General features: G+C 39.2%; 1 protein-coding gene across 9 annotated transcripts in view; it reads right to left on the bottom strand.

Annotated features, from left to right (window-relative positions):
• The window catches only part of gammaCOP (coat protein (coatomer) gamma), a 132126-nt gene extending 106132 nt beyond the window's left edge, over positions 1 to 25994 (bottom strand). For 2 of the 9 annotated variants that reach the window (XM_076206826.1, XM_076206827.1), the window contains exons 1-3: positions 25843 to 25879; positions 16963 to 17034; positions 16542 to 16589 (exon numbers count right to left, since the gene is read on the bottom strand). In XM_076206826.1, the coding sequence (XP_076062941.1) occupies positions 16542 to 16589; positions 16963 to 17034; positions 25843 to 25864 (142 nt within the window). In that variant the 5' untranslated portion in view covers positions 25865 to 25879. Of the gene's footprint in view, positions 1 to 16541; positions 16590 to 16962; positions 17035 to 25200; positions 25235 to 25842 lie in introns of those variants that run through there. The other 7 variants (XM_076206828.1, XM_076206829.1, XM_076206830.1 and 4 more) reach the window with 5 other exon arrangements.
• Between the last annotated feature and the right edge of the window lie 1094 nt (positions 25995 to 27088).

The raw sequence follows: 27088 nt of genomic DNA, 5'->3' as shown, positions 1-27088 counted from the left end.
GTTCCGAACGACCGAACATAAGTTGAAAATGAACGTAAGTTGTTACTGTACTATACATCCGTAAATTCTATTACCGTATCTTACAAAACACCCCTAAATAATTAATTATACACACAACATTGTAAAATAATAACATTAATTTCAAATAAATTAAATTCAAGCAACATAAATTGAGATGTTGGAGGAGGACGGGAGGAGGACGGGAGGAGGACGGGAGGAGGACGGGAGGAGGACGGGAGGAGGACGGAAGGAGGACGGAAGGAGGAAGAGGAGGAGGAGGAGGAGGAGGAAGAGGAGGGGAAGAGGAGGAGGAGGAGGAGGAGGAGGAGGAGGAGGAGGAGGGGAGGAGGAGGAGGAGGGGAGGGGGAGGAGGAGGAGGGGAGGAGGAGGAGGAGGGGAGGAGGAGGAGGAGGGGAGGAGGAGGAGGGGAGGAGGAGGAGGGGAGGAGGAGGAGGGGAGGAGGAGGAGGAGGGGAGGAGGAGGAGGAGGGGAGGAGGAGGAGGAGGGGAGGAGGAGGAGGGGAGGAGGAGGAGGAGGAGGAGGAGGAGGAGGAGGAGGAGGAGGAGGAGGAGGAGGCAAGGCACTTTCAGTCTGTCGTTTGTGCAATGTAAACAATGGACGCAGCGTCATGCGTAAGTATTGTTTGAACTACGGAGAGCGCGCTAAACTAAAAAATGCACTTTTTTTTTTTTTACAGTCAGTTCAAACGTAAAATCGAAACGTAAAACGAATGAATGTAAGTAGAGGAGTGTCTGTATTCCATAATCAGTTTCCCACGGATATATGGATGGCCATATTATGTTTCATAATTTAACTTGTATGTTAATAAATATATTTCAACATAGGTGTTGGTTTGACTATGACACCTATATGATAACTCCCTAGTAATTAACATCATCAGTTATATTTTTTTCTACATCTGAGTACAAATGAAAATACCAAAAAAAGGTACAATCTCATAGGTTTCCTTAGTCAAAGTAATATTTCATGACTGTTAAGGCAGATGCATGTTCACAAAACATAGCTTTGGCTTACTTTTAAGTGTACACAAAATTCATGCAAAATATAATATATATATATATATATATATATGATGTTGAGACATTCTGACAGGTTGACGTAAGTGGAGTAGAAAACACAGGAGTCTTAGTCTTCAGTTTATTCCAGACTAGTTTCGCAGGTATGCTTTTTCATTCCCTTGAAAAAGCACACCTGCTAAACTAGTCAGGAATAAACTCAAGACTAAGACTCCTGTGTTTCCTACTTCACTTATGTCATATATATATGTGTGTGTGTGTGTATATATATACTATATATATATATACTCATATATATATACATATATATATACAAAATGGCCCCTGCACCTTCAAACTTGTCATATGAAGGAGAAATTGGCTAAATTGAAGTTACCGACTCTGGAGCAATGAAAAGAGAGGCGACCTACTGACCATCTATAGAATCATGAAGGGCACAGAAATACTTGATAGAGAGGACTTGTTAAACTGGGACAAGAGAAACACAAGAGGACATGGAAAGAAACTAAAAAAAAAAGCAGTTATAGAACAGATCTGAAGAAAAACAGTTTCCCACATACAGTGGTGGGCACTTGGAACAAACTAGACGAAAAAATAGTGTGCAAAAACAATTCATGAATTTAAGAGCAAACTGGACACTGCGAGATACAAAGGTGGGACACCAAGAGTATAGCTCCCCTTCCCATAAAATACAATTAGGTAAATACATATTTATTCCATAATCAGTTTCCCATGGATGGCCATGTTATTTTTCATAATTTAACTTGTCCCCACCTGGGGTACTGGCTGCATCTTATTGTGACAAAGTAGCATGCAGTTGATACTTTTGGGTCTATATGGGGAGCCCCTATGGACCCGAGCCACACATCATTTTGTCTGTGATAGAGGAGGACTCTGTTCACAGAGAAATGGCGACTCTTATTATACTGCAACTGTCCCTCTGTTATGCTGTCCCCCAACCCCTTGTTACTGTCCTGTACCATTTCTCTGAATATTCATTTCCTTATTTCACCTACCCTGTGGTGGGGGATAGAATACTGCCACCAAATATTCCCACTTGAATCGTAATGAGGCAAGAAAAATGGGACGGGGATTGGAACTGGGCATCCTTCTCCATGTAGCCCCACAGGGGACATTCCTAAAAGAAGTAAAGGCACAAGAGGGTCTAGGAGTTTTCCAACCAGTACCCTAAGACTTGGGTCTTTAAATGTGCATGGATGTAGTACAAATGAGAGTAAAGGGGAAGAGATAGGCAGTAGGTTTGTGAAAAGAAAGATGGATGTGTTGGCTTTGAGTGAAACCAAGTTGAGAGGGAAGGGCCAGTGTGAGTTTAGGAGTGTAGTTGAGAGGTTCTCTGGAGTGAAGAGAGAGCAAGGGAGAGAAGGGGTGGCTATACTAGTAAGTGAAGAGTTAGGTAAGAATGTACTGGAGTGGAAGGAGGTTTCTTCACGGTTAATGTGGATGAAGGTGAAACTGGGAAAGGAAATGTGGGTTTTAATAAGTGTATATGGGCCTGGTGGTGAGAAGAGTGTAGAAGAAAGGGAGGCTTTTTGGATAGATTTAAATGAGTGCATAGAGGGATTAGGGAGAAATGTCAATGTAGTAGTTGTGGGAGACCTTAATGCTAGGGTAGAAAATGAACCAATAAATGGAGTGGTTGGGAAATGTGGAGTCCAGGAAAGAATCGTAGTGGAGAGCTGATGGTGGAGATATGTCTGGAAAGAGTTGATGATAGCAAATACAGTGTTTAGGAAGAAAGTCGAGCATAAGTACACATGGGAAAGGATGGTGGATGGAAGGGTGACAGAGCATTAATGGACTTTGTAGTGGTAGATAGGAGTATAATAGGAAGAGTTAAGGATGTACATGTTCTAAGGGGAGAGACTGGGGGAATATCAGATCATTTTTTGGTGGAAGGTAAGTTGAGAGTGGAGGATAGATGGAGAAAGAGGAAAAGGATAAAAGGTAGGGAGTAATAAAAAGATGTTTTGGAAAGAAATTAGGAGAGGAAGAGGAGGCAAATCAAGTAGAGAAGAAAAGATAAAAGGTGCAGATGGAAAGATGATAATGGATGAGAAGGCAGTAAGAGTTGCTAAATGTGAAGGAGGATAGTGAGGGAAAGGTAGATGCAGTGGGAAATGCTAAGAAAATGACAGTGATGAGTGAGGAAAATGGAGGAGAAATAAGGAAGGATGAAGTGAAGGCAGTTGTTAAGATAATGAGAGCAGGTAAGGCACCTGGTCTGGACAGATGTCATGAAGAATGTCTGAAAAAAGGAGTCACAGTGATGGTGGAATGGATGGCAAGGCTATTTAATGTTTGTTTAAGAGAGGGTAGAGTGCCAGAGTACTGGAGGAGTGCCTACATAGTTTCACTTTACAAGGGAAAAGGGGATAAGTGCAAGTGTAGTACTTTCAGAGGGATTAGCTCATTAAGTGTAGCTGGGAAGGCTTATGGGAGGGTCTTGATTGAGAGGATTAGGAGAGGAACAGAGGGAGTAATTGGTGAGGAACAGTGTGGGTTTAGGACAGGAAGAGGTTGTATAGATCAGATTTTTGCGGTGAGAGATATGTGAGAAGGCTAAAGGAAAAGGCGAGGATGTATTTTGAGCTTTTATGGATTTGGAAAAGGCTTATGACAGGGTAGACAGGAAGGCACTATGGGAGGTATTACAAATTACGGGACAGGAGGAAAGCCTTAAGGAGCTGTCAAGAGTTTTTACGAGAGTAGTAGTGTGTGTGTTAGGATTAGAAATGGAGAGAGTGAATGGTTTGAGGTAAAGGTGGGACTTCATCAGGGATGTGTTATGTCACCCTGGGTGTTCAATTTATACATGGATGGGGTGGTGTGAGAGGTAAATGCAAGGGTGGTGGATCAGGGATTGGAGATAAAGAAAATGGAGAAAACTGGGAGATAAGCCAGCTGTTGTTAGGGGACGACACTGCGCTTGAAGCAGGATCAGAGGAGGGATTGAGGAAGTTAGTGACAGAATTTGGGCAAGTGTGTGAAAGAAGGAAATTGAAGATAAATGTGGGTAAAAGTAAGGTGATGAGATATACAAGGGGCAAAAGTAGCAGCAGACTGGAAGTGAGTATTAAGGGAGAGAGACTGGAAGTGGATAGTTTTAGATACTTGGGTGCAAATGTGGCAGGAAAGGGAGGAGTGGAGGGGTTGCCGATTTAATGAAGCAGCCTTGCTGTGGATGTACTGTGTCTTGTGACACTGCTTCTGACCCAGGGCAGTGGACAAGATGCAGGAATGACCTGTCATCCAGGAGGTGCCAGGATAAGAGGGAGGGAAGAGGGTGGAGGGGAGTAGTGTAATAGGGTCGGAATGGGTGGGGGTGTTTTTTTATGCCTTTGTTTTTTGGCTACCTCCCTTATAGGGGGAAAGAAGCCTTTGGTATAAGTAACTTGTATGTTAATCAATTTATTTCAACATTGGTGTTGGTCTGACTATGACACCTGTATGATAACTTCCTAGTAATTAACACCATCAGTCATGATATTATGTGTGAATTCAATGGAAAAAAGTATCAAAATTTAACACTAAACTTGGAATGTGACTTGTACATGAATGCAACTAATACATGAGCATACATGTTACGACTGATGTGCACTTTGATTAAACATATAACTTTCAGAACTGTCTTTTCTTTCCATAAGATGAATATATTCAGTAACTTAGTAAATAACTGCTGGGAAAAAATGCTACAGTTCATTCTTGACTGAAAAAGATGCATCCTATCCTCAATGTCAATGAAATAAAGGTCTTCAACCACCAGTCCATTGGCAACCTACAGGCAGTAGTATTACAAGTAACTGAATTAAAGTATTTCATATTGCAATAAAATGAGGGAACACACCAAAAACAGGAAGCCCTGCATGATTCCAAAGTCAACTTGAATGGAACCAATGACAGCTACACACTTGTGATGGACAGCAGGGCTGTCAATGCCTCAACCTCATCAGGAGATGCAGCCTTGAGGGGCTGACAGTCTCCAGACTGTGCCCAAGATCTCTCTCAATTAACTTTGATTGTATTTCCTACACTTTTGACATGGTTTTGAAAATTAAATCTGCTTGAAACATGGAAGGTTTGTGGATAGGAAACTGCAGAATAAAAGAAGTACAAAATTTTAAATACATTGGGGTGATGTTCACAAAAGGAAATGATAGGAAGAAATATTGATCAGACTGGTGACAGCAAATCAATGCAGTTTTAATTTGATGCCCATATTTAGAGCCACAAAAATATAAATCTATATATCTATCATTAGACTTGTATTACTCTATGCCTATGAAACTTAGAGTTTGAAAAAACAGCAAGAGCAAAGTGTCAGTGGAAGGATTACACTGCCAGTATTCGAAAGAAGAAAATAGGTGGAGAAGACTTAATTAGGACTTATGAGACAAAAAATAACAGATGTGATTAAAAGGGTAAATTTAAAATGAGCTGGGCATGTGGCACAGATGCCGGATGAATTCTACGAAGATTCAGGGAAGAAGGGCTAATGAACATCCTAGAAAGAAGATGGATGGAATAATGGAAGAACTGGATAGAAGAGGAATTGATCAATACAAATGGATTTAAGTAGCATAACATTGAGGAAGTTGGAGGCAGTTATTGGCAAGCTAGATTCAAAACATGTTTCAAAACCCAACAGTGAGATTTTTACACATGAAGATCTGCCAACCAGTAACAGCTTCCCTCCTCCAACTACTTTCAGCCAGTGACACAGAAGCAGTCCCACACCAATACAACACAACCAACAGTCCAAAGTTTCTTACTAGAGAGATCTGTGGGAAGGCCTGAAAACCACTGCTGACCACTGTGGGGCTGTGGGTTTTCCACTTGGTGAATTTCAAGGCAACAATTATCAACTTCATTGCAACCAAGAGTAATATAAAGACTAAACCAATACATGGAGTAATATCAACAAGATATATCTTTATAAAAGTGTAGCACGGATTCCTTCATAACCTCAAAATTACATATGACATAATTGAAGTCTCAAAAGCATTAGATAAGCAACAGCAAGCAAATGTACAGAACAAATTTTCATAATGTAACACATGAAAATGCCTTCAAAGTCAAGATATGGTTTGTTGCAATGTGTTGTGTAAACACATCTCTTCACTATTTGTCTGAAGTTTCAAATGAGTAATAAATCAAAGCACAAAGATAGTGTGGTATAGTTTCTTAATTAAACTATATGCAAGTAAAACCTATCTAACCCCTTCTTTACTAATGGGGTATTGCACAACTAAAAATGACATCAACCAAAATAAAACAACTGTCACCAAGCATTGCAGGGGTTAACTGAGTTTTAACCTCAAACACAAAGGACAGAACACAGTTGAATAAAATTATCTAGCATTAGCAAGATTAACATGCTACTAGGTTGAGATAAATTTCTATCTTCCATAACCGATTAACATGCTACTAGGTTGAGATAAATTTCTATCTTCCATAACCGAGGAGAAACCACAAATTTGCATTTGCCAGAATAAAACAAGTACAAGTAATTTGTTTTTTACAGCTTTGCAGTATATGAATTTCAAATACCTAACATGATACTGTGAAACATATTTTTCTTATTTTACTTTACAGTCTAAATTAATACCATGTACACCAAATTCTCATGGATGGGTAATTTTTATGGAGTAGCTACAAAATGTCATTCCCTAAACTGCCTCAGTGTGTCAACTGTTTTGTTCATTTTCACAGCCTTCCTTAAAGTGACAGCATCTCTACCTTGCCCCAAAATTAATTACTACATGATTATATGTTACCATACCAATGTTTAACCCCTTCCATACGGTGCCGCACACGTAGGCGTCATGGGGAGCGAGTGTATTCGCGAGGCTGCCATATCGGCGTCTTGATTATATTTATTGTAGTCGCCCCTCCATAATGACATTCTTTCTAATTCTTTTGTAATCGCATTTTCTATGGTTATCAAAATTCACGGGTGAAGAGAGAACGATCGATATAAGCGGTGACTATATTTTATGATGCGAGTATTATTACGACACGTCGTACGGTTGGCATTGGCTGCTGCCACCGAGATCTAAGTCCATGACGCCTACGTGTGCGGCACCGTATGGAAGGGGTTAATGTGAAGAACAGCAGAGTATAGGTTTTCTTATTTGTGATAAGACATAATTATGTTGATCTTATAGTACATACATACACCATTGGCTTTTTTCCCCCTTACAAAGGAAGTACCCAGGGTCAAAGGCTACATTCACTCCCCCACCCATTTCATCCCCACATAATCCACTCCCATTCACCACCCCTCCCTCCCTCTTTTCATGGCTCCTCCTGGATGATGGGTCATCCTTGCATCTCACCCACTGCACTGGGCCAGAAACAATGTAGCAAGACACAGTACATCCACAGCAAGGCTGCTTCACTTAATCAACAACTCCATCCCTCATGCAGAAAAAGAGAAAACTGGGAAAAATCCCTTTGGGCTGCATCAAAATATTCACACATACTCCCCCACCCCACCCCCCCATCCCCTACCTACTCTTCCATGTATCTCAGCATCATCCATACACAACCATTCTCCATTCACCCCTATCATCTGTCTTCACATAAGGTTTTTCCCCCCTTACAAGAGAGGTAGCCAAAAAACAAAAGCATAAAATCTACTCCCATCCATTCCATATGAATCTGTTTTCCCTAAAAAAAAAAGTGCAGACTCAGAGGTGACTTGATACAGGTCTTTAAGATTCTACAGGGAATTGACATCAAAAGTGACAAAATTTTCACAGTGAATGAGAATCCGACAAGAAATAATGGTCTCAAACTGTCAGGAAATGAATTTAATTTCGAAGTGAGTAGAAACAACTTTGCCAACTATGTGAATAAACCTCTTGAAGAGGCAGTGCAATTAGTTCAGTTCGAAGCTTTAAGATTTGTTTAGATAAACACCTAAGCAAGATGCTGCAATGCCTACTATTTATATTGTTTAATATGTTTGTTTATTATCTCCTTATCATTTATTATTCATCTGTCAATTTATCATTTACCTGTTTATTATTTAACTTTACCTAATTCATATATTATTCATAATTTTTTTTTTTTTATTCATTTATTATTATAATTTTATTTGCTTCCAACCTAGTTATGGACCAAAAGGTCTCCTGTTGGCATACTCCTTTGTAATATACTTCACTCCCATTCACCCCCCTCCCTCCCTCTTATCTTGGCTCCATCTGGATGATGGGTCATCACCATCTGCACTAGGTCAGAAGCAGTGTTACAAGATACAACCCATCCACAGCAAGGCCACTTCGTTTAATCAGTGACCCCCCCCCCACTCTCCATTCCCCCCATAACTTTCAAAAAAAGAGAAGACGGAGAAATCCCTTTGGGCTGCATCAAATTATTTTTCACACTCCCCTACCCCCATTCCCCCACCCACTCCCCTTCATGCATCACAGTATCATCCACACACCATTCTCCATTCACCCCTATCTTGTGTCTTCTTCTGTCCTTCCTCAACAGACATTCCCTTTTTTCCCAATGCCCCTTTTACCCATCCATCTCATCCTTGATTGCCCCCTCATGTTCATTCCTTCCACACCTTTTAGTAATCTTTCTTCACTCATTCTTTCCATGTGTCCAAACCATCCCAATTCTCTTTCATCAACCCTATCTCCCAGCTCCCTTTCCACTCCCATTCTCCGACACCACCTCGTTCCTCACTCTATTCAGCCTAGTAACCCCTATCATACTTCTCAGGCACCTCATCTCAAACACATTCAAACTCCTCCTCTCTATGTTCCATGTTTCTGCCCCATGCAGTGCTGTTAGCACTATCACTTCTTCATACAATCTCTTCCTAGTATCCATTCCCTAATGTCTATTTCTCATTGCACTTTTTAATCCCCCACAGCATTTACTTGCTTCTCTCAATCTACATTCCACCTCCACTCCTCCCTTTCCTGTCACATTCACACCCAAGTATCTAAAACTATCCACTTCCTCCAGTCTCCCTCCCTTAATACTCACTTACAGTCTGCTGCTACTTTCCCCTGTTATACATCTTATCACCTTACTTTTACCCACATTGATCTTCAACCTCCTCCTTCCAAACACCTTCCCAAACTGTCACTAACTTCCTCAATCCCTCCTTTACTCCTGCCACAACCACAGTGTCATCAGCAAACAACTGGCTTATCTCCCACTTTTTTCCATTTTCTTTTACAAAGATACATGTTTGTGATAGTAGTGTACAATTATGATAATTATCACCTTAGCTTTAACAGACCACAAACCCACAGCTTCACAGTGGCTGGTACCAGTCTCAAGCCTTCCTACAAATCTCTGTAAAGAAACTTTGGACCCTTGTCTGTGCTGTACTGTGGGAGTGTTTCTCTATTAACATCTCGGTAGTAGTAAGAGGGCAGCAGTTGCAAGTCATCATATGAACTACTGTGAAAAGGTGGAGAAAATATAATCTAAGTTGATAAAAGTTATCTTGGACCCAATCTTCATACACAATTTTCAACCCCTAAAGGGCTGCATCTTCAAACAGAAGGGTGTTGAAGATGGGCAGTAGGATGATAATTCTAACACTGATCTTTCAGGACCACCACAATTACCAAACCCCCATTGTTGGTTCCATAATTATGTGATATTTTCCAATGTGTGTAAAAAAAATGTACAAAATAGTTTAAATTTTCTTATGTTTGTGCTAATAAGTAAAATGGCACAAAATAGTACAAGGTTTCATATAATATAGATAGTTTAGTAATAAAAAATGTATACATATATATTTGTGACCCAGATCCTCAATCCCACCAACTTACAAAGTCTCAGAAACATGTTTCCACTTTACATGTATTCTAAAATTAATATTACCATCACATTATTTGAAAATCACATTACACGCCCTCTCCATGAACATAATTCATCACATGAATAAGGTACCTGTATTGGAGTCCACAAAGGTTTAACTCATTCAAAACCAAAAAGGTACCACACAGATACATAACCTGTAAGGTAGGGACAAGTTACAGTAAAATTCATGCCAACTGATTATTAGGAGTTTCTCTATTTAACCTGGGGACGTCCTAGGATGAGGTGGATGGATGGGGTGAAGGGGGCTTTGGGGAAGAGGGGAATGTCTGTTGAGGAAGGAAGGGAGAGGACGGAAGACAGAGGTGAGTGGAGAATGGTTGTATATGGATGATGTTGTGATTGCATGAGGAGAAATGGGCGGGGGGGGTAGTATGTGTGAGTAAATTTTGACGCAGCCCGAAGGGATTTCTCCCCGTCCTCGCCTTATATGCAAAGGGGGACGGAGAGGGGGGGTCGCCGATTAAATGAAGCGGCCTTGCTGTGGATGTACTGTGTCTTGCGACACTGCTTCTGACCCAGGGCGGTGGGCAGGGTGCAGGGATGACCCGTCATCCAGGAGGTGCTCAGATGAGAGGAAGGGTGGGAGGGGTGTGGAGTGTATTTGGGGATGTAATGGGTGGGAGTGTTTTTGTGCCTTTCCCTTTTTGGCTACCTCCCTTGGAAGGGGGAAAAAGCCTTGGTATATGTATGTATGTACAATAATTCTAACAAAAACCAAAAGTATTCCACTTAGTTTCAAGAGTAAGCTTAAATATGAGAGGTCAAAACTGGTCATCCCTTCATTATAGTGACATACCCTACAGATTTAATTTGGCTATATGTACTCTTAAAACCTCTTCCACATTTCCCGTTTTTAATCTTTTCCCAAGCTACTGGTAAACAGCTTTACTTTGCCAAAGTACAGCCTTCAGTATGATATGCTTCATATTTAATGGAGGAAAACTAGGTACCAATCTCTGTAAATTGTGACATTTGGTGGCAGAATGGACAAATGCAGCTTTCTGAGCCAAATGCAGGTCATTTTGAAAACAATATTTTCTTCTTTCCTCTATGAGATGAGACTGAATGTACCATAATGCAAATGGAAGTCAGGGTGAAAATAAAATTTGGACTAGATAATAATGATGACTTTGATTACCCTATATTATTTTATAGGCTGTTGGCAGTAAATAAGATGATGATTTTCCCACCACTGGTGAGTATGATTCAACCACATGTTAAAGGCCAAAGCAAAAATTGTCATATCACATACTAGTTTTTAACAAGGTCCAAATGTAATTTGTTCTGAACTCTAAATACACCACTGTAGATCACTCTTTGAGTAGGTTGAATTACAATTACATGCATTGGCATTTTTACTTGAATTCAAAGAAAGTGATATTATAGCCACACCAGCACCATCACCACACCCTAATAGGAACGAATTTTGGATCTCTCCAACCAATGTGGAGTAATAGTGATACTTGTGCCAGTGGTGAGTGAAGAGCATGGATGTGATGATGGTCACACAGAGACTGAAGTGGAGAGACAGGGATAGGGAAAATGGGGACACGCTGGAAACTGGAGCAGGCTGGAAGACTGAGAGGCAAAAAACTCAAATAGATAAATAAAAAATTGAAGGGAGGGTACATAAGGACAGTAGCAAAGGATAAGATGTCACGATGGACAGCAGTAACAATTGGACTTCCACAAGGTTCAGTGCTTGCACCAATAATGTTTTTTGCCTAGGTCAAGGACATGTCAGAAGGTACAAACTATGCCAACAATTTTGCAGAATCAAAAATCATGAGAAAACTGAAAAAAGAGGAATGTAGACTGTTGCAAGAGATCTAGATACTATCTATGGAGTCAAGAATGGGAATGAAGTTCAATACCAAAATATTTTAGGTATTGGAAATAGGCAATATCTGCAAAAGACCAAAATTAACTATTCCTTGGGAAGTGAACCCATTACAAAAGCAAAAGAGGAGAAAGATTATGGAGTGTTGATAAAAGACAACTCCCCTGAAAGACATCAGCATGATTGTGGGAGAGATGTATGGACTACTGCAGAATATTGAAGTTGCTTTTCATTATATGGATGAAGAGATGATGAAAAAACATCAAAACCCTGACCCATTGAAGACTAATGTGTTAGTGATATGGTCCCAACAGTGATGAATATAAGCAAGATTGCAAGAATGCAAAGGTCAGCAACCAAACCGGTTCCTAGCCTGGCAGATAACCCATATGAGGAAAGACTAAAAGCATCGGGTCTACCAACTTTGAAAGATCAAAGAGAAGGAGGTGATACGGTTATAGTATTCATGTCATTAAAGGAGACAGATTGTAGAGATAGAAAGTATCTTTTGATTAAAGATGAGGGGGGCTTTCAGAGGTCATGGAAACAAATTAAGAAAGGCATGTCTAAAGGATGTGAAGAAATACAGTGCTCCCTACAAATACATAATAATTGGAATAGGTTAGAATGTGATATAGCCCAAACTGAAACAATATATGAATTGAAGTCTAAATATGATAATTGGAAATCAAAGATACAGAACAAGTTGAAACTGTACACAAATTAGAGGCTAGGTATGAAAAAACTGGTCAGTTGGGGGCAGGACCCATCAACCATTGCTCCCTTCCTGTGTCTAATACAATTTGGTAAATACACACAGAGTGAAAGATAGGGACGGAAGAAGGGAGGGAGGAAGGAAGGGAGGAAGGGAGGAAGGAAGGGAGGGAAGAAGGGAGGGAGGAAGGGAGGGAGGAAGGAAGGGAGGGAAGAAGGGAGGAAGGAAGGGAGGAAGGAAGGGAGGAAGGAAGGGAGGAAGGGAGGAAGGAAGGGAGAAAAGAAGGGAGATTGAGAAACGAGGAAGAGAAGGAAAGGGGAGGGGGTGAGGGAAAGGGAGTGAGGAGGGAAAGGGAGTGAGGAGGAAAAGGGAATGATGGAGGGAGATAGAGGGAATGAGGGAGGGAGATAGAGGGAATGAGGGAGGGAGAAGGAGTGAGGAAGGTAGAGAATGAGGGATGGAGAAGGAGTGAGGAAGGTAGAGAATGAGGGATGGAGAGGAAGTAAGGTTGAGGGAATGAGGGATGGAGAGGAAGTAAGGTTGAGGGAATGAGGGATGGAGAGGAAGTAAGGTTGAGGGAATGAGGGATGGAGAGGAAGTAAGGTTGAGGGAATGAGGGAGGGAGAGGGAATGAGGGAGGGAGAGGCCGTGAGGAAGGTAGAGGGAATGAGAGAGAGAGTGGAATAAGACATAAAAGTGGAGTTATTGTGGGGGTACAGAACATATAATTCATATCTGGAGTGTAGAAGAAAAGAGGGCTACTATCATTTAGAAGTGACCAGAATTTTCTTTTGTGGAAAGATGAGTCTAGTCAAGAAAAAATGTTTAGTGATGCGACTGTTCCACGTGTCACTGAAATCCCTATTTTCATGCAGGAGGAAATAATTGGGATTGATTAGGATTATGAGCAGGGCTGGGGAGTCAGAACACAAAACCTCCGACTCCTCTATTTTTGGCACCACCAACTCCAACTCATCTTCATGTAATTAACTGATTATGGCCTACATATTTTATAAAACCTATGCAACACACATACGCTCCAATCTTGAGTAGACTTATATCATTATAACTGGTTTATATAAAAGAATAAATATACATGTTATAGTGTGGCTTTCCTGTTTGACCTCTTCATTAATACTTTATAACTGAAGTAGAGACAAAAATTTTGAAAGGATATTGAAGAAAATTCAGTAAAAAAAAAGATTCTATAATGTAAGACATTTGGCATAATATATATCTTTGCAAATAAGTGATAAGTACATTCAAAAAACAAAAATTTTGTTTTTATAAAAAAAGTTGAAATATAACCTTTGTAAATATATAATGCAAGATTTTACACAGTTTTGCAAATACAAAATAAAAATAAAATAAAATACTTTATAAAAGAAGTTTCGGCAAATTTCTTGAAAGGAAACAATAAATATAGAGAAAATAAACCTTACATGGTCACATGTTACGGCTGAACATGTATGATACTGAAAGGTATATGTATCATACATACTTTTTGGGTATCAATATACTTCATATGTTTTCATACCTTCTTTTGTCTTAATGTACTGAAATTACTGACACAAATACCTCTTGGTTTAACTACATACTGGTACTGCTATGCGATTATTGCAATGGACATTACTCTGGTTCTGGAACCGATCTTATCAATACGAGTACAAAACAAGATACAGCTGAACTTGTTTGAAACGTGAATTTTTTTCTTTCAATTTTAAATATCTTTATTTCAATAATTCAATGTTAAAAAGTTTAGAGGGGAAAAGAGTGAAGAGATAGTATTATTGCATTAGTCTACAGTTGAAATCATAATTATCCTACTGTTTGGCAACAGCAGTGGGAGAAACTACCAAACTGATGGAGTGATGGAAACAATGCATATGGAACTTGACAGGAATATTACAGCTCCCATGACTGTGTGTCAACAGAAGGTTAAAAATGGAGGTGTTTAACTTATTCAAGTAATACTTTGGATGTTTATCGGTCTATGTATAAATTTGAAAGCCAGCGTTGCACAGGGACGTTTTGGGGGTTTAGTGGAATGACCATGAAGATAAGACGATGAGATTTATTACATTTTATAAAAATAAAAAAAAATTATATAATCTACTTATAAGGAGTGTGCACTGCATAACTCTACAGACTAAACGAAGGCCTTATAAAATGTAAATTTAACTGGAGTTGGAGTCGGAGACGGTATATCTTTACCGACTCCAACTCCAGTGACAGCGTAAATGCTTCCGACTCCAACTCCCCAGCCCTGATTATGAGAGCAGAAAAGGAAATGAACAGGTGAGCATGGGAGGTGAGGGAGGGAAGAGAAGAGGAAGAAAGATGTGGAGGGAGGAGAAGAGGGAGAAAGATGTGGAGGGAAGAGAAGAGGGAGAAAGATGTGGAGGAAAGAGAAGAGGAAGAAAGATGTGGAGGGAAGCAAGGAGCAGGGACACACCAAAAAACCTAGATATTGGTAGGAAGGAAGAGGGAAAAGAAGGGCCAGGGAAGAGGTGGAGGAATAGGAGGAGGAGGAGGAATAGGAGGAGGAGGAGGAATAGGAGGAGGAGGAGGAGGAAGAGGAGGAGGAGGAGGAAGAGGAGGAGGAGGAGGAGGAGGAGGAGGAGGAGGAGGAGGAGGAGGAGGAGGAGGAGGAGGAGGAAGAGGAGAAGGAAGAGAAGGAGATAGAGGAGGAGGAGGGGAGATAAGGTAGGGGATAAAGATGGGGGAAGGAGAGTAAGGGAACAGGAGGGAGGGAGGGAGGGAGGGAAGTAAAAGGAAAAAAAGAGAGTAGCTTCCTCAGATATGCATTAGCTTAAATATAATAATACCAATTTCATGAAGAATAGAATACACAAACACTTACAAAAGATGAGCAATCTAGAGTTAATGTGTACTTTGTAAACTGTTCAACAGTGATGCATGTAAAAGACTTCCATTCTTGTAAATGCCACAGAAACTAGGATCAACTGTGGTCCCAATTGATGAGCATCCATTTTGTCCCATGACAGCCCCTCACAAGAGCAAAAGCAATTGGCAGTAGCTGGATTAAAGGTCAAGATGAAATAAGAAGCAAATAGAGATGCTGCAACTACCCTTTGCACCTAAATTTGGCAAGACTTCTATGTGTCAACTTTACAAATTATAGGTAATGCTAATTTTCAGCTATCTCTGACCAAACAAGCAGTAATGCCATAAAATAATAAGCCACATTTTATATGTCTGAATCATGCAAAATGCTTACCAACTAACCTAGGAAGAAATCTGATGACATGAGCAAAAGCCATAGCAGTGACTTATACTGTACACGAGGTGTTTGTGTGGTGGCAGACAAAATAATTAAGTGCTAAGATGTCAAGTAACCACTGTGTCAACAGACCTTGAAAGGTTGTAGTGAGAAATGGCATTCCCAATGTCATGGGGCAAAATAAAGTGACATCCAGAAACAATTCAAGCAATCCTAATAAAACAATATATACATTTATATAACTTCCACCCTCACTCAACTTTTCAAAGGTTAGCATTTGATTTAATAAACAAATCATTTTGTTCTGGGAACTTTCCAAAGCCAAATAGATTTGCCTGGCAGAAGCCAATAAACATAAACATGAATTTTATTTTTGTATATGTGAACATGTTGTGTATGTTAAAGACAGATTGAACATTTTTAGAAGCTCTGCCACGGGATTTGAACCCTGACCTGTGCATATATAATCACGAATATGCACAGGTCAGGGTTCGAATCCCTTGGCAGAGCTTATAAAAATATGTACATGTATATTATACATGCGAATTGCGGTGAAAAGGTTATTCAAGACACTCCTAACCCTATGACCATGTAGGCTTCACCAAGCGGTATTAAAATCTCCTGGTAGCCAAAATAAAATCTTCAAAGACAAATACAAAAGTAAACAAGCTCGGCTGAAGCCATATTACACCTAAGCAATAGACCTTTTGTCAGATCTGGAAAAGTACTAGACATGAATGAATACTAGACCAATTTTTAAAAATAACAATAAATGTTAGCATTCTGCATAAGCTGGGGAGAAATTACTCATGGTTTCATATACTAAACCTTTTGCAGTAGAGGAAGATGAGCAATGTTCCTCCATTACCTGCAGCCCTGAAAGTAGTTCTACAATGTTTCCCAAACTCCAATGATGATAGAAGGATACTACTTGAACTTCCTACAACAGCTCAATCATCCTCAACTTTTCACCTAATTTTCACACAAGTGAATTTCTATAAACAAAAGTCCATAAGAGTACTACAATACAAGGTTTTTATTTATGGATTAACTGCAGTGATTATTTCTACATATCTAGGCTCATTAGAATATTTAACGTGATTCAAATGTTTACAGATTACTACTCATATGAGTATAAGGTGTGCTGAAGCTATTTCCTTTCAAGATTGTACTACAAACTTTATGACAAAATGCAATTCTAAAAAAGGGGCAGGGTTCTCTTGTAACACAATGATTTCTATATTGTCACCTTTGCCCTTGGCAAGCCTGAAGTGAGGATGGTCCCCATAGTCAAGCATGTAAGTAACCAAAGAAACTGTGCCTGCAAGTATCAATGTTAAGAAAAAATGTATAAGTATACTATAGGTAAAATTGGCAAGGCTGATGTTAAATTCAAATTTTGATGAGTTCGTTAAAAAAAAGTCTTCAAACAGATTGTTCAAGGTATATGAGGTTGACGCAGGCAAAATTAGTACAGAAGATATCACCCATAAAAATATCCACTGGCATTCAACAGAAATGTTACTTTACCTCAGCACATAAAACCTGTTTTCATTTAGTAGCCTTCTTTATAGAGAAATCTAAACATTTGAGTACCAGTAAGTTCTATGTAAATTGGTCATAACAAAAGGGAACGGCTGATGGCCAATATTTTGGTATAGGATGTTTTGCCCACTGGATATACCTAATTCTTTACTCTATTCAAACGATAAAAACAAAAATTATTTAATTAAAACTATAATCAAAACATGCAAAAATGGTGCATACTTGTTCATAGCACTTTATACTTACAGAAAAAACTCCATATGTTTATACCCAAATATAAACAAACTCCAAATTAAATTTTGGGCATTTCACCATGAAAGTTGTGGCTAATGCCACTCAAAATTTCAGGAATTTACTTTTACTTTAGGGTCTATATGGGGTGCCCCTATGGACCAGAGCCACACATCATTTTGTCTGTGATATAGGAAAACTCTGTTCATAGAATAATGATGACACTTTTATACTACGACTGTCCCTCAACCCCTTGTTACTGTCCTGTACCATTTCTCTGAATAACCATTTCCTTTTTTTGCCTACCCTGTGGTGGGGGAAGAGAATGCTACCACCAATTCTATCCACTTGAGTCATAAGAGGCGACAAAAAACAGGACGAGGGGATGGGATTAGGAGTCCTGCTACCCGTAGCCCCAAAAGGGGACATTCCTAAAAAATGTAAAGGCATAAGAGGGTCTGGCAGTTTTCCAACCAGTACCCTAAGATTTGGGTCTTTTAATGTGCATGGATGTGGTACAGATGAGAGTAAAAGGGAAGGGATAGGCAGTATGTTTGCGAGAAGAAAGATGGATGTGCTGGCTTTGAGTGAAATTAAAATGAAAGGGAAGGGCAACTGTGAGTTTGGGAGTGTAGCTGGGAGGTACTCAGGAGTGAGGAGGGGATGAGGGAGAGAAGGGGTGGCTATACTAGTAAGTGAAGAGATAAGTAAGCGTGTAGTGGAGTGGAAGGAGGTTTCTTCAAGGTTGATGTGGATGAAGGTAAAGCTGGGGAGATGTGGATTTTTGTAAGTGCGTATAGGGAGAAACGTCAATGTAGTTGTACTGGGATAGGTACGTGGTACAGCCTTTTAGGTGTGAGGTTTGCAAGTGCTTAGTTATGTTTTTTGTAAATAGATGCAGTTAGGTTTGTACTGCTGACAGAAAACACAACACAGTTTGGGATAAATCCATGGCAAATCCACTGGATTGAAAGAACATGATGGTTTGTATAGTTAGCAAGTCACTGGGGGCTAGTATAGGATTAGTCTGATGCTAAAGTCAAGGGTTCTTCAGTACACTTGGGTAATGTTTGAGGAAAGGGTTGGGGGAGGGGTGTTAGTAGAGTTTGGGTATGAATCAGAACTTGACAAGTACTCATTCATCCTAGTTGGATCTAATGGGTCCATCAACTCCCTCCAGTTGTTGACCCCACAATAGAGTCCCTCTCAAGAAAGGTTAGAACCACAACAGCACAAATGTTCAGATCACCCCCCAGCACTAAAACAATAGCACCTGAGATTAGGCCTGGTCAAAGAAACAAATTGCCTCAGATGCACCATCACACAGAGAACAGTGAACTAATCTACACAGCTCCACTCTAGCTATACCCAGACAACATAATACTTCTTCCTTGCATGATTTATGGGCCAATCTGGTGGTTTTTCATGGTTACCTGGGAAATGTATACCTCCTTACAAGAGATCTAGGGCAACAGACCAACTAATCTTTCTCTACAATTCTCCCATCTATATACCAACACTTTTCTCTTAAACTAAGATGAAAGGCATGCATATCTCGTATACCATTTCAAAGATCACTTGTACTTATTTCACAACTGCATCTTGGTTAGTTGACTGTCATGGAATATTTTACCAACATTTCTATCCTTAATAACAATCTTGCACCACTATTCTGCTTTATCTTATATTTCATAAATTTAGTTAGTCAAGGATACTTATAGTTTGGTTAACAGTCCCATTTTTTGTAGAAAGCTGTGGAAAGCTGATTGAGACATTGATGTTTTGCTGCTCCCAATTTGGTGTAGTCTTTGAGGGGAGCAGGTAGTTATTGCAGAATGTTTTGTAAATTGGGCAGTCTAGTACTACATGTGGCATTCCTAAAGGCAATTTTACTTTGATAAGTGACAGTACATTGTATAATGTACTGAATTATTTAGTATGACTGTTTTGGGTCATGTCCTCCTGGTGACTGGTGTAGGATTTATCAATTCAACTGGGAGTTAACTAGGATTGGATATGTATTATTCATTCCATTTGGATCTGGTGGGAGCATTGGGAGACCTAGGATATTAAAATAAACACCATGCAAGAATGGAGCCTTTGTACCATGTTTCACTTGTTACAGCTTTTTCAAGCTATAATACACATGACTGAGATTAGATAAAAAGAACCGTGGGAACTGAGGGAGGGAGGAAGGGAGGTAAGGGGAGGGGGGGACACTGAATATTAGGAGAGGTTAAGGAGGTGAACCAAATGTCTGGGAACAGGAAAGATTAAGGATAAGATGGAATAAAAGTTCTGCATTTTCCCAGTCTATTAAACAGTTGCTACTATTACTATTTGCAACACATACATCGGTGGTGACATCTTGACAAACATCATATTAGTGTTCTCGTATCCAGGTTTTTGATCACACGTTTCCCCAATGTAGGATTTTTCACATCTCAAGCACAGAATCCAATAAACACTGGCTTTATTGTCCAGCATTTTGTCCATGTTTATTTTTGTCCTTGTGATGTCTTTAATTGTCCTACTGGTCTGGCACACTACTTCCAAGTTGATGCTTTTTAAAATATGAATCAGGTTGGTGGTAACATCTTGTGTTACCAACCAGCAACATCCCCACCAACCTGACTCACACTTTAAAAACTGGAAACTTGGAAGTAGTGTGCCAGACCAGAAGGGCAATCAAAGACACCTCAAGGATAACAATAAACATTGGCCAAATACTGGGCAAGCCAGTGTTTACTGGATTCCATGCTCGGGATGTGGGAAACATCACATATACATACATACATATACCAAGGATTTTTCCCCCTTACAAGGGGGGTAGCCAAAAAGAAAAAGGCATCAAATCATTCCCACCCATTCCATCCCTGAATACACTCCACACCCCTCCACCCTCCCTCTTATCTTAGCACCTCCTGAATGACGGGTCATCCCTTCACCTTGTCCACTGCCCTGGGTCAGAAGTAGTGTCGCAAGACACAGCACATCCACAGCAAGGCCGCTTCATTAAATCGGCGACCCCCCCCACTCTCCGTCCCCCCATTGCATAAAATGAGAGGACGGGGAGAAATCCCTTTGGGCTGCGTCAAATTTTGCTCACACATACTACCTCACCACCCATTCCACCTCATGCAATCACATCATCCATATACAACCATTCTCCATTCACCCGTCTTCTGTCCTCTCCCGTCCTTCCTCAACGGACATTCCCCTCTTCCCCAAAGCCCCCTTCACCCCATCCATCCACCTCATCCTAGGATGTCCTCTCATGTTCACTCCCTCCACATCTCTTTTACTAGTCTTTCCATGTGTCCAAACCATCCTAATATTCTTTCATCAACCCTATCTCCCAGCTCCTTTTCCACCCGTTCTCCTCATTTCTCACTCTATCTAGCCTAGTAACCCCCATCATACTTCTCAGACACCTCATCTCAAACACATTCAAACTCCTTCTCTCTTCTTCTCTTATGTTCCATGTTTCTGTCCCATACAGTGCTGTTGGCACAATCACTCCTTCGTACAGTCTCCTTTTAGCATCCATTCCCAAATGTCTATTCCTCATTACACTCTTTAATCCACCAAGGCATTTACTCGCTTCTCTCAATCTACATTCTACCTCCACTTTCACTCCACCTTTTCCTGCCACATTTGCACCCAAGTATCTAAAACTATCCACTTCCTCCAGTCGCTCTCCCTTAATGCTTACTTCCAGTCTACTGCCACTTTCACCCCTTGTACATCTCATCACCTTATTTTTACCCAAATTTATCTTTAGCTTTCTTCTATCACATACTCTCCCAAACTCTGCCATCAACTTCCTCAATCCCTCCTCCGATCCTGCCACAAGCACACTATCTAAAAACCCAGATATGAGAACACCAATATGATGACTTGTCAGGTTCACATACTAGAATTTCTGCATTTTCCCAGCCCATCAAGTGGTTGTTACTGTTACTGTGTGCAACATATGCATTGGTGGTGACATCATATCAGTGTTCTCGTATCAGGGTGATCACATGATGTTTCCCCAAGCACAAAATCTGATAAACACCAGCTTTGTTGTCCAGCATTTTGCTAATGTTTATTTTCATCCTCGTGATGTCTTTAATTGTCCTACTGGTCTGGCACATTACTTCCAAGTTGTTGGTTTTTAAAATAAGAGTCAAGTTGGTGGCAACATCTCATGTTACCAACCAGCAACGTCGCCACCAACCTGACTTGTATTTTAAAAACCACCAACTTGGAAGTAGTGTGCCAGACCAGTAGGATGATTAAAGACATCACAAGGACAAAAATAAACATTGGCAAAATGCCGGTGTTTATCAGATTCTGTGCTCAGGATGTGAAAAATCCTACATTGGGAAATATCACGCAATCTAAAAACCCAGACACAAAAACACCAATAGAATATCCATCATGATGTCACCACCAACACATAAGTTGCACACAGGAACAATGGCAACCACTTGATGGACTGGGAAAATGTAGAACTTCTATTATGTGAACCCAACAAAATCCGTAGAAATTGTTTGCAAGCAGCCATCATACAAGGAATCAACACAATTGAACAAAATTGGCATGTTCAATATATCACCCCATCTAATTCCTTTAATACCCATTGCCAACAAAATTTTAAGCTATCCCTAGATGCCCTCCAAAATGCCCCCTTTATTTCCCTCTCAAAGTCATTATCCACCCTCGGTATACATTTGCTCCTCTTTCTTATTTTCTTTTTCCTTTTGTTTCTTGGTTGTGACCTAATGTCCTTCATCCAGCCAATTGTTCCATCTTATCCTTAAACTTTCCTGTTCCCAGACATTTGGTCCACCTTCTCCTTAACCTTTCCTAATATTCAATGATCCCCTTTCCCCTACCTCCATCAGTTCTTCTTATTCAATCTCAATCATGTGTATTATACCTATGTACTTTAAAAGCTGTAATAAACAAAATGTCATACAGGCTGTGTCCTCACTTGGTGTTTATTTTTATAAACTTTTCAGCAACTGCCACTTTCATTGAGACATAGGATGCTTACATATGATTTTGTATTAATGGGTGTGGTTAGTACTGGAATGGGGTGGATTTGAGCTTACACATTTAATACCGAGATTATAGTGAATATTATGGATAAGGAAGAATCTTTGTTTATTGACTAGGAGAATGGCTCGTTGGCATTTCTGGGGTAGGAAGTTTACAGGTGGGGTGTGGTTTATGTACTCCATACATCTATGGCTTCTCTTGAAGCATTAGATTCTTTCTTAGAATGAGAAGGTTGTAGGTCTTGGGATGGATAAATGGGAGTGAATGGGTTTATGGGAAAGTTTCTTGTACTCTTTTCTTCGTGGGAGGGCTGTAGGTGTCTGAGTGGATAGTGGTGATGTTGAAAAGGTTTGTGTAATATCTTGGTTAACACAGATATTCTCTTGTTTCATTTATCATTTCCAATTGACTGGATATTGATCTGGTTGTTTTCCCTTTACTTTTCCTAGATGTCAGGACACAATGTTTTTGAGTTGTGCTTAATTTATGACTATAACTATACCTCAGACACTATTTTCTAGTGTAGTTTTTAGCACTGGCCAAAACCATAGCACTGAAAATTTGAAAGTGTCAAGCTTTATTTCTTCCATAAAAGGGATATAATACATCTTTACCTTGCACTGATTTCCCAATGATGGGGATACATTTCATGATGAAACGCTGTTCATCATTTTTGTCTTAATGTTATTAAAGTTTGTCTTGATAAATTCAAAATAATCTAAATACCGGTAAACAGATTATCTTTACTAAGGTTTGTAATATCAACTTAAATTATGTTCTACAGTTCCAGCAACACTAAAACACCTTCACTACATCAAGATATACAGATTTCTGTTCTCTGATACTTGTATGCATATAATTCTTACCTTTTTCTTTCTTGCTTTTGAAAAATATATATTTTCTCTTAAATTTATTCTCAAGACATATGAGACTACTGCCATCATTTCCTGAATTAAGCTGGTCTTTTACTGACAAATTCCCGAGAACAAAAGTTTATCAGCAGATCATATTGCACTAGAAAACTTTATTTTAATCTAATGCAATTATAGCTGACAAAAATACACAAAGTAGGGTTTGGCACTTTCTGGACCCACACAAATATAGCCAATGCTTTTGACAATAAATAGGCCAAGCAATCAGTGCTTTCCTCCATTTCACTGCATATGTGGATCCAGCACTTCTAGAGTATAATGGTCATGTCCAGGAACCGTTCACTCCCCAAACCCTCCAGTGCCATTCACAACAAAATAAATTACCAATAATTCTTTTCATATTCAAAGTACAGTATAGTCAATGGTAAAACAGGTTATCAATCATTATTCTGCCATGTTTAGCACCACAGGGGGTGGGACTTCTAGTAAGTTCGGGTATTATTTTGGATTTTTTTGCATCACAAAGCACCAAATATATGAATGGATGGGAGAAGGCCACTCATAAATGGCATAATGTTGTGGTGGTACACAAGAAAACCAAAATTCAGTGAACTGTACCAAAATCAAAGTTAAAAGTATGTTTTCTCCTTGTAATACACTGTACATGTAATATACACTCATGCCTCGATTTAACGGACTAAAAGGGGGGAACACCAGTCCGATATACCCGATACTACTGTATTTCAACGATTACATTACAAAAAAATGAGGAATGAATTCAGTACAGTACTTTTACTTAAGCACACTATCCAATCTGTTAGTGTAAATACCTGGGACCTGGCCCAAAATTTTCACCCCAAGAGTACCAAGTCCAAAATTTTCATCAACCGAATACTTCAGCGAATGTTGAGTAAGTTGTTCCTTTTGTTTACGTATATCAGACACAGTTTGTTTCTTTACTCCATATCCTCTTCCATACGGTGCCGCCTACGTAGGCGGCATGAGGAGCAAGTGGATACGCGAGGCTGCAATATCGGCGTCTTCATTATATTTATTGTAGTTGCCCCTGCGTAATGACATACTCTCTAAACTGTCATCCATACATAGAAACATGAAAAAACATGGCAGCCTGTATTCATCAATAAATTGAATATTTGTTCATGTTTCAACAAGAAAAATTAGCTAGAAAACTCCAATAAACGGGCAACAGACCCAAATAAACGTTAACTACTTGTCTCACAGATAATTCTGATACCAAAACCAGGGCAGGGTATCACAGGAGAGCTAAAAAATCATAAATAGAAAAACGAGTTTTTTCTATCAGGTCGGGTAACGACAATGTTAAACGTATTGTGGCATCTCAGCCGCTGATGCAGATGTGTCCGTCAAATCATCTTTGCATGCTTTATTGTGATCTATACTGGTACTAACCTAGTGTAAGGTAGTATAATCCAGTTATTGAACATTGAGTGAATAACTGTACTTGTTGAGATGTCATTCCTTGGGCCACCATATTGGATTTCTGCCATATTGGCTAATCAAATTCATAGTCATTTCATAGTTCTCCCAACTTTCCGATGCTTGAAAAACAAAGTCTCGGGCACTTCCAACCTCTCAGGTCAATTTAGCACTATGTTTCCAAAAGTGTTGTTACAAAGAATGTAATGTTTATGGACTACGCACTTTTTGGCTCTATTTCCAGGGACAAAATAGACCTGATCTGGTGCCATTCAAAATGCAATATCTCGGGAACTAGGACAGTTAGATGGATAATTCAAATTGCACTGTACCTAAAGCAACTTTCTGCATCCCATGAGAACTACTTCAGCTCAAATATCAGGAATTCCATTTTTATGTTGACCTAGCTACACCTGTGAAAAAAACATGGCATATCATTCAACCACCGCAACTTCATTAGAAAATCAAAATAGGTCTTTAGTAACTTTTTATTTTATTGATTTCTGCCAAGAAAATCCCATATATATATTACGTTGATCTATTGCCATTTACAAAAGTAATGATTATTTTCTATTGCTATATCGCGTAGGTGTGCACATTAAAAATTTAACCAATTTTTGTTAAATCGCGTAGGTGTGCAATTTTAATCATTTACCTGCACTTCTAAAAAAAAAAAAAATACCTACCGTACTGAACTTTGCAAACAAAAACCGGTGTTATTACGAGTTACCCTATAACTAAATTGAAGACACAAGAGACAGTGAACATACTTGATACTATGCCATATTAATTGCTAAAGTATGTCATCTACTTAAAACTTAAGTTTGTTCAAGTTTATAATCTTTTTCTCGGTCTGTAATTGTCATAATGTTATGGGCATGATCACGTATAACTGATTATCATTATAAGTTCCTGGCAACACAACTCGAAACTTTACTTATTTAACATTATGATATTAACAACATTCAACTTACCATCTTCTTCGTCTTTTTTCATTTGTTTGAAAGACCCTATCATTATTTCTTCTGACCTCTTGTCACCCAGCTGACAGTTCGAGACTAGACGATTGTTTTGGCCACGTATATTTGAACTGTGTTGATGGTTCTTCTTCGCCCTATCATATTATTGGGTAAATAATTTTAGTGATATTCAAAACGTGTTTCATTAACCTACAGTATTCACAAATATTATATAATAAATTCATATCTATATTCTATGTAGTATAGTATCGATCATATTAATTAAAAAATTAAGGTGAAATCACGACGTCGTCTGTTCATCAGCAAACATTGCCCATGCCCATTGCATTATGTTCATTTGGAGCTTCGAGAATTCATTAATTTGTTTGGCTGTATTTGTATCGGGAGAGGGGGGGGGGTTGTCACTATGACAGAAAGTTTGGGATTAGCTTATTCATATTATTCCAGTGGCAACTGTAGGGAGGAAAAATTTCACAGTAGGTAATTGACCGTACTAAATAGAAAAAAGAATATATATATATATATATATATATATATATATATATATATATATATATATATATATATATATATATATATGTATATATATACATATATATATATATATATGTATGTATATATATATATGTATATATATATATATATATATATATATATATATCTATGTATATATATATATATATATATATATATGTGTGTGTGTGTGTGTGTGTGTGTGTGTGTGTGTGTGTGTGTGTGTGTGTGTGTGTGTGTGTGTGTGTGTGTGTGTGTGTATTTACCTAGTTGTATTTACCTAGTTGTATTTTGCGGGAAGGGGAGCTATGCTCGTGTTGTCCCGCCTTTGTATCTTGCAGTGTTTAGTTTGTTTTTAAACTCATGAATGGTTTTTGCGCATACTATTTCATTGTCCAGTTTGTTCCAAGTGTCCAAAACTCTATGAGGAAAACTGTTTTTCTTCAGTTCTCTTCTATAGCTATGTTTTTTTATTTTCTTTCCATGTCCTCTTGTGTTTCTTTTGTCCCAGTTAAGTAAGTTCTCACTATCGAGTACCTCTGTGCCTTTCATGATTCTGTAGATGGTCAATAGGTCACCTCTCTCTCTTCTTTGCTCCAGTGTCGGTAACTCCAGTTTAGCCAATCTCTCTTCGTATGATAGGTTTGCAAGTGCAGGTGCCATTTTTGTAGCTGCTCTTTGGATTCTTTCTATTTTCTTTATATTCTTTTTGGTACTGGGGGACCAC

This window comes from Oratosquilla oratoria, chromosome 23 (genome assembly GCF_046742065.1).
Source record: "Oratosquilla oratoria isolate Oo_2021 chromosome 23, ASM4674206v1, whole genome shotgun sequence".
NCBI classification, from domain to species: Eukaryota; Metazoa; Arthropoda; class Malacostraca; order Stomatopoda; family Squillidae; genus Oratosquilla; species Oratosquilla oratoria.
Note: the sequence above shows the minus strand (reverse complement) of the source record. Positions and strands in the feature narration are given on the sequence as shown.